The sequence below is a fragment of the Prunus mume genome, linkage group LG6, assembly GCF_029339155.1.
Source record: "Prunus mume cultivar Tortuosa linkage group LG6, ASM2933915v1, whole genome shotgun sequence".
NCBI classification, from domain to species: domain Eukaryota; kingdom Viridiplantae; phylum Streptophyta; class Magnoliopsida; order Rosales; family Rosaceae; genus Prunus; species Prunus mume.
In genome coordinates, this window is record NC_142703.1 from 698,303 (window position 1) to 711,083 (window position 12,781).

The window sequence follows — 12,781 nt, forward strand, 5'->3', positions numbered from 1 at the left end:
GCAGTCCATGAACCATGTCTTGATTTGCCAGCATCCTGATGCTTTGATCATTAAGATGGCCCAGCCTTTTATGCCAAGTCTGCAAACTGTGAGTCACACTTGCTCTCAGCACCAACTGAGTAGCAGGTACCATTGTGAGAGAGAAACACCTATTGATAGTCATTGGAACCTTAGCTATAGGATTTTGCAGTGACCAATCATCAAAAATTGTCACCATTCCCTTTCCAAATACTAAACAATACCCATGTTCCATCATCTGACCAACACTGAGCAAGTTCTCTTCTAAACCAGGCACCAACATCACTTCTTGAATGTGTTTTCTGCCTGTCTTGGTTTCTATCACAAGTGTGCCTTTTCCTACAACTTGAACTGTCTCTCCAGTCCCCATTTTCACCTTGGAAGTTACATCCCTTCGAATATCTATCAATAGCCTTTCATCTCCAGTCATGTGGTTACTGCAACCACTGTCCACATACCAAGAATTGTTCAATTTCACATCATCACGGCATTGCATGCATAAAACAATGTTCCAGTTACTTCCTGATTGGCATAATTCACCTTCTGCACAGGTTGATTTTCATGGCAATTTCTAACCATGTGCCCAAACTTTCCACATCCTCTGCATTTTGGTTTTCCTTCAAACCAGCACTTGCCATAGTGCAGTTTTTCACAGTGCTTGCAAGGTGTTTTAGTTCCATCATTTGATGCATTTGGTTTGGGATTAGAATTGGACTTGTTATTCCAATTCTTCCCATTTCCCTTCCAGTTCCTCTGAGACTTGTTACCTCCAGAAGAACTTCCATTCTTAGAGCTTTTACTCTCTATGTTCAGGCTAGTAAAAGCCTTTTCTGTGGAATTTTCAGTGTGCCTATCCAACCTGAGCTCAAAGTTCTTGAGAGACGCAACCACTTCTTGAATTTCAAGAGTGTCAAGATCCTTTGAATGCTCAATCACAGAACATATAGAGTCATAAGATCTAGGCAAGCTAATAAGTAATTTCTGCACAACTCTTTCTCTAGGTAACTCTTCACCATAACTTTTCATTTGATTAATTAGATCAAATAGTTTAGCAACATAACTAGAGAATGACTCACTATCCTTCATACGAGTGTATTCAAACTCTCTACGTAAGCCTTGTAGCTTCACACTTCGTACCTGTTTATCGCCTCTAAACTCCTGCTTCAGAATATCCCATGCACCTTTTGAGGTTTCTTCATTCACTATTCTGGGAAAAATTTGGTCTGAGACTGCACCTTGGATCAGTCCAAGTGCACGAGCATCTTTCATCAAAATCTCAGCCGTTATAGACTTCTCTTCTTCAGCAGCTTTAGATCCTTCTTCCTTTCTTTTTTTCTTTGGATCTGAAGCGTCAAAACCATTTTCAACCAAATCCCACAGTCCATGAGATTTCAGAATGGTCTTCATTCGAATGCTCCAAAACTCATAGTTTTCTCCATTGAAAACGGTGTACGAAGCTCAGAAGAGCTTGATCCTGCCATGTTAGACATCGGACGCAGCTAGAAAAGCTTCGTGAAATTTTGAGTGAGCTCAACGTCAGCCCAGCCAAACACCAGCTCGATCTTCACATATTCACGCCCAACAAACAATCGAACTAGGCTCTGAGGCCATGTTAGAATTCTTAGTTTATATATGTATTTTCAGATTAGGAAGAGATGTATTTTCTGGAGATTTTAGCTAGAGAGAATGAAGAGAAATGAGGAAGGCACTGTTCTATTGAATTCTTTCAATCTGCCGCTTACATAATGTGTCTGGAGAGAGAAATGTGATTCTCTTCTAATGAATTACAATCACCCTATTAGGTGCTTACACGTGTCATACCAAATCTAAGCTAGAGAATCCACCTAGACTATGATCTAATGGTTCTCATTACATCATTTAAAATAGACAGAACAGAAAATAGAAAATAACTTCTGCTCTAAGAAATCAAAGCGAGATTAAATCGAAGTGAGAGAAATCAGGCGAGCGAGATTATATTTCAACAGTTTCAAGTCACGAAGGGCTACACAGAATGGCGTCATAAATGCCATTGGCCTTCCAATAGGAGTCAAACTGAGGTTTCATGTCCAACACCCAATCTATCTTGCCAAGCACTGCCAAGTCTCATTGGCTCATTATTGTTAAACGTAATACATTTGTATCAGTTGTTAAAGTAGAAAGTTGTGTCTCTTGATGAAAAGTTATGTTTAGGAAGAGTTGTATCTCTTTAGAAGTCAAGAGTTGTGCCTGGAACTCTTGGAACTAATCCAAGAGTTATGTCTGTTTATCAAAAGGTCTGACTGTTATTATAAATAGCCATGTTATAGGCTGCTGTAGAATATATATATATATATCAGAGAAGTTAACAAAAACCAGTTTGAATAATTTTCTGGTTTACAAACACTCTCTGCCTCAGTTTATATTTCCATCATTTACTTCAATTTTGTGATCATTCCCCTAACAAATTTGGTACCATAGCAGTATTTTGATCTTATCGCTACCGCTGTGATTAGCAATGGCATCAAGTTCAAATCCCTCTACCATTGGGAATATCCAGAATCTAATGCCTATTTTTGATGGTGTGAATTATGAGTATTGGAATGTTCAAATGAAGACTCTGTTTATCTCCCAGGATCTTTGGGATATTGTTGAAGATGGGTATGAGGAGCAGGAAACATCAAAAGCAGGAAAGGAAACACAAGAAAAGCAGCAGACTTACAAGGAAAATAAGAAAAAAGATGCCAAGGCGTTGTTTCTAATTCAACAAGGAGTAAGCAAAAATCTCTTTCCAAGATTACTTCCAGCAACAACATCAAAGCAGGCTTGGGAAATTCTCAAAATTGAGTTCAAAGGTTCAGAAAAAGTGATCTCCATCAAACTGCAATCCTTATGGCGGGAATTTGATAACTTACTTATGAAAGACAGTGAATCCATTCAAGTATTCTTCACAAAGGTTTCTGGGATTGTGAACCAAATCAGATGTTATGGGGACACTATTCCAGACAAGAAAATCGTAGAGAAAACTTTACGAAGTCTACCGCCAAAATATGATCATGTCGCTGCTGTAATAGAAGAATCAAAAGATTTATCTACACTTTCTTTACATGAATTAATTGGTTCATTGGAAGCACATGAAAAAAGAATCAACAGATCCACAGAACAATCTGTGGAGCAAGCTTTCCAGTCCAAGGTGAATTCGAAAGAGAAAGAAGACAAACAAAAAGGAGGACAATTCCAGAAATCTCAAAATGGGAGAAACAAAAATTTTGGGCGTAGAAACTCCAACAAAGGAGACAACAGTTTCAATAATCAACAACAAGGCAGCAGTCCCAATCATCAACAAGGAAGCAACAGTTCCAATAATCAACAACGAAGCAGCCATTCAAATAATCAAAATGGAAGATCATCCCTTCAATGCTATGTTTGCAACAAATATGGGCATAAAAGTGCAGATTGCAGATACAAATGTACCGGTGCAGGATACCCAACCATTCACAAAGAGACTGCAGATACCAGAAAAACAATGAAGCAAATTTTACGGAGAACAATGACTCTCAAGAGCAATTATTTTATACATCTTTCAATTCTCATCAAGATTCACAAGATGTTTGGTATGTGGATAGCGGATGCAGTAATCATATGACAGGAAATAAGCGTTGCTTTGTCAAGTTAGAAGAAAAAGTGAACTCACAAGTCAAGCTTGGTGATGGAAAACAACACAACGTGGAAGGCAAAGGTATCATTTCTGTGCAAACAAAAGGAGGTACTCCAAAACTTGTCTATGATGTGCTGTATGTTCCTAATTTGGCTCAAAATTTACTAAGTGTGGGACAACTTTTGCAAAGAGGATTCTTGGTGAAATTTGAAGATGATTATTGTGTTATTTCTGATAAAAAGAATAACACTCTGGTGGCAAAGATAAAAATGACAGCAAACAAAGTTTTTCCGCTGCTGATGACATCAAAGGAAAACTTTGCTTTAGAAGCAGAAAAAGTTGATGGATCGTTGTTATGGCATTTAAGATATGGGCATTTGAATCAAAGAAGCCTGCAGCTGTTACACCAGAAAAATATGGTGGTTGGACTTCCCTCTATTCACTCTGAAAAGGAAAAATGTGAAGGCTGTATCTTTGGAAAATTCCATCGATTACCATTCTCACAATCATCTTGGAGAGCAAAAGCCCCTCTTGAATTGGTACATGCAGATATTTGCGGACCAACTCGTACACCATCCTTCAATAACAAAAGGTACTTCATTCTATTCGTAGATGATTTCTCAAGAATGATGTGGGTATATTTCTTAGAACAAAAGTCAGAAGCATTTTCTGTTTTCAAGCAATTCAAAGCTTTTGGAGAAAATCAAAGTGGTCACAATTTGAAGGTGTTAAGAACAGATCGTGGTGGAGAGTTTACATCAAATGAATTTTCTGAATATTGCAAAAGCAATGGTATTAAAAGAGAGTTGACAGCAAGGTACACTCCACAGCAAAACGGAGTTGCCGAACGAAGAAATCGTACCATTGTCGAGATGGCAAGAAGCATGTTGAAGGCAAAGAGTCTGCCAAATACATTTTGGGCTGAAGCAATTCATACAGCAGTTTTTATTCTTAATCGGTCTCCAACCAAAGCAGTCAAAGATAAGACTCCTTTTGAAGCATGGCATCGTTTTAAACCAAAGGTGGATTTCTTCAAGATTTTTGGGTGCACTGCATATGCACATATTCCTTCTCAAAAGAGAGAAAAATTTGATGAGAAAGGTGAGAAATATATTTTTGTGGGATATAGTGATCAGTCCAAAGCATACAGATTAATTGATCCAAGAACCAAAAGTTTGGTAATTTCTAGAGATGTTATTTTTGATGAACTCAAAGCTTGGAAATGGGAGAATTATGATATTGAAGTGCCAAGATTTTTTGAGGAACCAGATTTATCACATTCAGAAGAAACTCAGTTCCTACAAAGTCCAATTCCAAGTGCAAGAACATCTGATCCTAGTTCACCATATTCAACTCCTAGACTAAATGCAAGAACACGTTCTTTGGCAGAAATATATGAGTCATGTGATCTTGCTTTGAGTGCTTTGGAGCCTCAAAAATTCGAGGAAGCTGTAAAGGAAAATATTTGGCAAGATGCAATGGATGAGGAAATAAGAGTTATCAAGAAAAATAGAACATGGGAACTTGTTGATCGACCCAAATCAAAAGATATCATTGGACTTAAATGGGTCTACAAGACAAATTTTAATGAAGATGGCTCAATCCAAAAGCATAAGGCTCGCTTGGTTGCAAAAGGATATTCTCAACAACCTGGAATTGATTTTAATGAGACATTTGCTCCGGTAGTTCGAATGGAAACTATAAGAACTGTTTTGGCTTTAGCTGCACAACTGAAGACAAAAGTTTATCAATTGGATGTCAAATCTGCATTTTTAAATGGAGAACTTGAAGAAGAGGTTTATGTGGAGCAACCTCAAGGTTATGTTGAGAAAGGGAGGGAAGATAAAGTTTATCGCCTCCGTAAAGCCTTATATGGCTTAAAGCAAGCGCCAAGAGCCTGGAACAACAAAATTGATCACTATTTTCAGCAAAATGGATTTACAAGAAGTTTAAGTGAGCCATCACTTTATCTCAAGAAAGAAGGTACACATGATTTTCTGATTTTGTGCCTCTATGTTGATGATTTGATTTATACAAGCACAAATTCAAGGATGGCAGAAGTTTTCAAGAAGAACATGATGAAGGAATATGAGATGACAGATTTAGGCACTATGAGATATTTTCTTGGTATACAGGTTCAACAATCAGATGAGGGAATATTTATTTCTCAAGAAAAGTATGCTGAAAATCTATTGAAAACATTCAATATGTTGAAGAGCAAGCCAATGGATACTCCAATGGCAATTAATTTGAAGCTTACAAGTAACGATGGAGCACCTAAGTTTGATGCATCCATATATAGAAGTGTGGTTGGTTCATTAATTTATCTTACAAATACAAGGCCAGATATTGTTCATGCTGTAAGTGTGGTATCTAGATTCATGAGTGATCCAAGTAATCACCATTTTGCTGCAGTAAAAAGAATACTCAGATACATACAAGGAACCAAGGGATATGGTATTAGATATACACAAGAGAAGGAAGCACAGTTAGTTGGCTACACAGAGTGGGCAGGTGCAATTGATGATAGAAAGAGCACCTCTGGACATGTGTTTTTCTTGGGAAGTAGAGTTATATCATGGTCGTCGAAGAAGCAAAGTACAGTGGCATTATCAACAGCCGAAGCAGAGTATATTTCAGCCACAAGTGCAGCATGTGAAGCAGTTTGGATTAGAAGAATATTAGCAGATCTTCGTCAAGAACAAAACACTCCAAAAAATTGTACTGTGATAACATGTCCACAATTGCCATGACAAAGAACCCAGTCTTTCATAGCAGGTCAAAGCACATAGAACTTCGTCATCATTTTATCAGAAAATTGGTTGAAGACGAAGAGATTGAACTGAAATTCTGTGGTACTGATGAGCAGATTGCAGATGTTTTTACAAAAGCACTTCCAAGAGAGAAGTTCTACTATTTCAGAGAAAGGCTAAATGTCGCAGGACAAATGCATTAAGAGGGAGTGTTAAACGTAATACATTTGTATCAGTTGTTAAAGTAGAGAGTTGTGTCTCTTGATGAAAAGTTATGTTTAGGAAGAGTTGTATCTCTTTAGAAGTCAAGAGTTGTGTCTGGAACTCTTGGAACTAATCCAAGAGTTATGTCTGTTTATCAAAAGGTCTGACTGTTATTATAAATAGCCATGTTATAGGCTGCTGTAGAATATATATATATCAAAGAAGTTAACAAAAATCAGTTTGAATAATTTTCTGGTTTACAAACACTCTCTGCCTCAGTTTATATTTCCATCATTTACTTCAGTTTTGTGATCATTCCCCTAACAATTATGAGGATACAACTACACTTAATGTTGGCATCCAGTTCTCCCAGCATGGAGTTAAGGGCGCCTAAACAGGATATCGGCTCTAGCCTGGTTGAATAGGTAGAAGAAATGGCAACTGGTTTGCTAGTTACATACCTAAGCCCTAACACCATATTTCTATCAAGGAGGGATATAAAGTTCCAACATATTACCTCTCCTTGTTTGGTCTCAACCAGGGCCTCCAGCTGTGCTTTGTTTTGTTGTTATTCGAGAAAATTCCCATCTCCAGTAAGAAAGGAGGCTGCTTGAATAATTATTTTTTCCTCAATGTCCTTCCTTTTCATCATCTTCCTTGGTGCCATTTTTGTCCGATGAGTGTGGAAACTTGAGCAAAAAATGTCTGAATTTCTTTGTGAATCGAGGGTCTATCTGAAAAACCTAGAATTAGAAGCATTCAGAGAAAATGGGGCTATTGATGAATTTAGGTTTCCATTTTTGCTTTTTCTACTAAATGCAGAAGGTAGGAGAAGAGGAACAATGTTCAGCCATTTTTTAAAGAAAAAAAAACCAATTAGAAATTCAAAGGCATGGCGCGTACACTAAATACCCAGAAATTTATCACGCAAGTAACTGCCAACACGTGGCCAGTCACAAAGCGTCACTTGAAAGGACATGGTTGTTAATTTTAACTGGTTTCATACAAACTGATTAAAATTAGGGGGCAAATGTTCGGACCAAAATTAACACAGGTTAATTCCTATAGTTAATAAGCTAGTCTTATGTTAACAAACTGAGGCCCAAATCACCAAGAGTTTATTCAGCATATGTGAAGGCCCAATTAATGACTAGCGCGGCCCAAAAGCCCTTTGGACAAGAGTCAGCCTCAAACATTTCCCAGTGCATGGTGAACTAGCGGTTTGGACACAAGTGTCCGAAGCTACAGTCCCACTTTGGACACTTGTGTCCAAAGCTACAGTTCCACTTCGGACAAAAGAGATGTTCGATGCTACAGTTCCATTTCGGACAGAAAATGTATGAGGTTATAGTAAAAGCCAAAAGTGTAATAACAACCAATCTCAGTGGTTTTTAATTACAGTTCATTTAAACAATCAATATGAGCTAATTGGATAGCAGTTTGCGCTTTGGGTTGAAAACAATTCAAACTACTATGCTTGTACAGGTGGTACGCACTAATCTACCCTAGCGAAATAGTAAAGAAATCTACCTTTACAGAGAATATTTAGTCCCTGACAGCCTGACAAGTAAAGAATGGTAAAAAATCCAGAGTTGACCAGTTGTAGTGCCCCCTGCAGAGTAGTCCCAAAGTTCGAAACTAGAAAGAACCTCCACTGATCAACTTGAAAGGCGTGTCTACATTATCTTGTGAATTCTTTATGGCTTGAAGCAGCAACGCCTATCAATAGCCATCCTTTTTCTGACAACCATGAAGCCTATAAATAGAGGAAGAAAGCTTAGTATGAAAAGATCCAACAACGAATCAATCAAACCTATTTTGAACAGCCTTCAAAATACGCTTACTCTCGACAACCTAGAAGTAACCTAGACTCAAACTCTTGCAAAGTGTCTCATTGCATACCAAAGCCAAGTCTTGAATCGAATCCTCTCCCTTTCTTCGAGTTCCTAGTTGACAACTCCTGATTGGAATTCTATTCTTTCCCAAACACATACTCTGTCCAGTTCCCAGTTGACAACTCCTAATTGGAATTGCATTGCTATTGTTTGTAATCTATATGCTCTGCCAACATCGCTGGGTATGATTTGATAGTTGGTCTTGATTTCCAGCTCATTTAATTAAAAACTCCTATCTATAGTTTGGAGAAGTTCTGACTGCAAATACACCTGACAAACTCTTATCGGACATACCTTCTGCACTGTCTCAAGTAGGTTGGAGTTTCTGTCTGATAGAATTTGTTTCTGTCCAATAAGGCTTTTAAAGTTTTGTTGGACCTAACTTCACTTTTATTTGCATTCATCGTTAAGTCTCTGTTAGGTATATAATTACTTTATGGTACTATGCTATCCATCAGACATTTCTCCTGCAAGGCTCGTTATTGTACTCCCTGTCCAATAACAGTCTAAAATTATCATCCATCTTGCGTCTTATTCCATAACAAGTGAAATATTGAAGTCCTCTTCATTAAGGCATAAAAAAACCTATCTAAAGCCATATTCCCCTCTTTAGAGCACCATGGCTTTTATTAGAAGATAAGAATACAAGGGCGCAATACTTTAACAAGCTTAATCTTCATCTCACCACTAGAAGAGTATCACTAGTAGGGGCATGCCTATTGCAATTCACCAAAGAGCAGTTTTCTAGCCCACTTCAGGGCCTAGATCTCTCTCACTTCACTTACTTCACCAACAAGCCACCACTAGCTGCCAACGTACAGCCTGCTAGCGGCCAGAGGCATCGCAGTGTTCAAAATGTGACGAACAAAATCATACCAAAAAGACATGAAACTACAAATCGTTTTCAGCCGTGGAACATTCATCAAGAATATTTTAAGCAGTGGTGGTGCGGCATGGCGGTGGTGTGAGATTAGTGGGATGTGTCATTTGACACATCATTCGAGATTCAAATTTAGTGCTCCTAACATTAGTGTTTACCAATTATATTGTTACTAATAATTTATCATGAGTGCTGAAACCGCTTTCACGCGGGTAGGAATTGGGAACAGCTGAACTGGCTACATTAGATTGTAGAGTAGAAATTTGATCTTTTGTTTTAGTTGGTGGACCAAAATAAAACTTGAGCAAAAGTTGGGTGACCATTTCGGTCAAAAACCCTACTTTATTTATATTTTAGTTCATATATATATGGATGGTTTTACCTTAATCAATAAATTGACACACTTTGACGGTATGACCAATTTGATACTAAATGGAGAGTTGAAGGACTATTGAAATGAAAATTTTAGTTGATGGACCAAAATGAAACTCAAGCAAACGTTGGGGGACCATTTCCGTTAAAAACCCATAATTACTTAGTACAATCATAGATCTCACAATACATTCCATCAATGGTAATACATAATTAATAATTCAAACATGTTAAACTCGGACATTTACCTTATTCCATATTTCCAACAGTACAATATTAAGCTAGAAGATAAGCTAGCTATCAAAAGCTACCCTACCATTTTATTGATAACACAAGATGAAGGCTCTCTTATCCGTACTCAGTAGGGAACCCTAGGATTCAGAGAAGCATATGCAAGCAGTTCCTCGTTGCTTTCAAATAAGGCCATCTTTTCTGGGCTCAGATTCACCCATGCTTCTATTCCATTGCCATCTCTTGTGTCCATGAAAACAGTTATATTGTTAACTGCAACAGAAACGTAGGTCACCCATGATGGCTTTCCCCATCCAAAATCGGCTTCATAAAATGGAAACCGACACCAGCTTGAGCAGACATACTTGTCTATGTTATCACTTTTCATCAGGTTGATGCACTCTTTCTGTTTTTCCCATGCTTTGCTGGAATCAAATATCACTTCTGTAGCACAACGCTCTTTTACTTCTACAAGCGCTCCCCTGATTTTTGCAACCACGCCCTTCAAATCTATCACACTAGTACTCTGTCCAGAGTGAGAGTTGTGTGCTGTTGAAACATCCACTAGATTCCCAACCAAGTTTTCTGGCAAGGGCGGCACTGCGAGTTTACACATGTTCATAGCGTGAGAGAAGAATGATGGCCTTAATAGACTAGTCCGGGTCCCCAACCTGTTTGATGATGATGATTTAGATGATGCTTCATTTTGGCATTTCCAAATGACTGCGGAAATTGCTTCTACTCTTGTTGGTTTGGGCACAACTGAACTTGCAACTTTCGACTGGAGAGCAGCAATCTTTGTGGCATCAAACACAAACCTCCTTGTCATCCATTTTTCTTTAGTGGCTTCCGTGGGTTGGAATGGCGGTGGCTCTGAGTGAGGCAAATATAGTTCTGAAAACAGAGACGCTGCACCAAATTTGGGAAACATTAACTTATTTGACTGATCAGGGATAGTTGTAGTCCAGCAATTGATGAATGTGCACAGTGTGTCAGTATCAGCAAACTTATGCGAAATGCTAAACCTAATTGCCATTCCTCCACACTCGAACGAGTTGACTTGAACAAGAAGCAATGGGCCTGTGAGTCTGTGACCGATTCTCTGGACTCGGATTCAATAGGAAGGAATCGTCTTAACATCTCAGTATCTGGGTGTTCCAAAATCTCCGATAAGGAGCACTAGACTCGGGCTTTCACAAGTTCAGCTCCATCATCGTTACATTCGATCACGGCGTGACCTTTGATCCTTCCTGCTAAAGGGTAGAAGTTAGTGAGAGTTTTAGTTAAGGATTGCATTAGATGCTGATATCTTTCATTGGTGGCCATGACATTGTTAGTAGTAGCATCAGCAGGAGCATTGGGATAGAAGAGGAGGAGTGGGATGTAGAGTTGAAGAGCTGTCTGATCAAAATGAGAGAGCTTGTAATTTCTAAGGTGATGAGGAGTTGGGAAGGATGGTTTAATTGTTTGCCTCTCGATAATTTCAACCTTGATTTGTGTGGCCATTTTAATCAAGTGATGCAAGTAGAAATGTGAGTTGGATCGATGGGGCTTGATTCTGCACTGAATGGAATATAACTAGTACTATTTATAGGCACAAGCCCTAATGCTGGCCGCCTCTCAAACATTTCAACCTTGATGAATTTGTTGATTAGTGGCTCAAACAGTAGTCAAAAGTGGAAATCACTTTCAGTGATTTTTTTTATTATCGTGATTACTGGCTCGTCTTTGCATGGTAAGTGATGTGATTTTTTATTATTATCGTGATTACTGGCTTGTCTTTGCATGGTAAGTGGGCTTCTATCAGAATTGTTGTTTTGTTTCTTTTATCTGTTGTAAGTTGTGTAACATGTGGAAAACAGTATCATGCATGGCCATCCTTGAACAACCACGTTTTGAATGGGAAAGATAATGAAATGTCAATTTCACCAGCTATTCTTCTTGTCACAATAAATTATGCAGGGTGCGCTTTTACTTCAGAAGGAAAGATAATGAAATATTAATTTCACCAGCTCTTCTTCCAGTCAAAATAAATACGGGGCCCGTCTGGTATCTGTTCTTCATAGAAACACACATACTATTGTGTAATTTGGTGAAAGCTAACATCTAGGCATCTGAAAAGCATGCAAATTGTGATGATGTTTGACCGACAAAGCTAGAAGCCCTTCAAAGTTCAAACTGCTGAATCTAAGACATCACAGTCAAACCTATAACAGTCTACAGCTGTTTCACCTGGAAACCCTATTATGCAAATGTGGTTTCAAGTGGCTGTGAAAATCATTTCAGAATTGTAGCCCATCCAACTTCAATAGGATATGAGTTCTCAAATCATGCAACACCCTCAAGGCCACTCTGCCACTTACAAAGGGAGCTGGTCCTGACAAAGGAACTGTGCTGATTCATTGAAAATGTAAATAACAAGGATGACTACCTTTCAATTGAAAAATACATGCTCTCTCCAGAATTCATTACATGGAACGAATGAGTCATAGAGTCAACAAGAATGTCTCATTTGTCAAGTTTAATTACCTACAAAGGGTTAAGTCATTAACATATTTTGTTAAGTGAACTCTAGAACTATGGTAATTAAAAGAAAAGTCATACTCTACCCAACCACACTTTTCTACACCCATCTAAGTCTACCAACAAGCAGAGTTTCATCTTCTTCATCTTCCTCACCTTAATATATTATTTATCTCAAAACTTTCGTATGTTTTTACTTTTTATGCTATTGTCGCTTGCATTTTTCTCATATTATACACGTGTTTGCAGACTCAGGTCACGTTATATTTGT

At 38.2% G+C, this 12,781-nt stretch overlaps 1 protein-coding gene and 1 pseudogene across 1 annotated transcript; both read right to left on the minus strand.

Annotated features, from left to right (window-relative positions):
- Window positions 1-492: 492 nt before the first annotated feature.
- On the minus strand, window positions 493-1,287 carry LOC148915752 (uncharacterized). Its single transcript, XM_089054184.1, has one exon. It carries the CDS (start codon window positions 1,285-1,287, stop codon window positions 493-495), a length of 795 nt encoding a protein of 264 aa, XP_088910310.1.
- An 8,757-nt stretch (window positions 1,288-10,044) lies between these two features.
- LOC103343200 (akuammiline synthase 1-like) lies at window positions 10,045-11,509 on the minus strand (annotated as a pseudogene).
- Window positions 11,510-12,781: the final 1,272 nt, after the last annotated feature.

Excerpts from the sequence above, each read along its gene's own strand:
- LOC148915752 (XM_089054184.1), bottom strand. The coding sequence starts at position 1,287 with ATGAAAGATGCTCGTGCACTTGGACTGATCCAAGGTGCAGTCTCAGAC.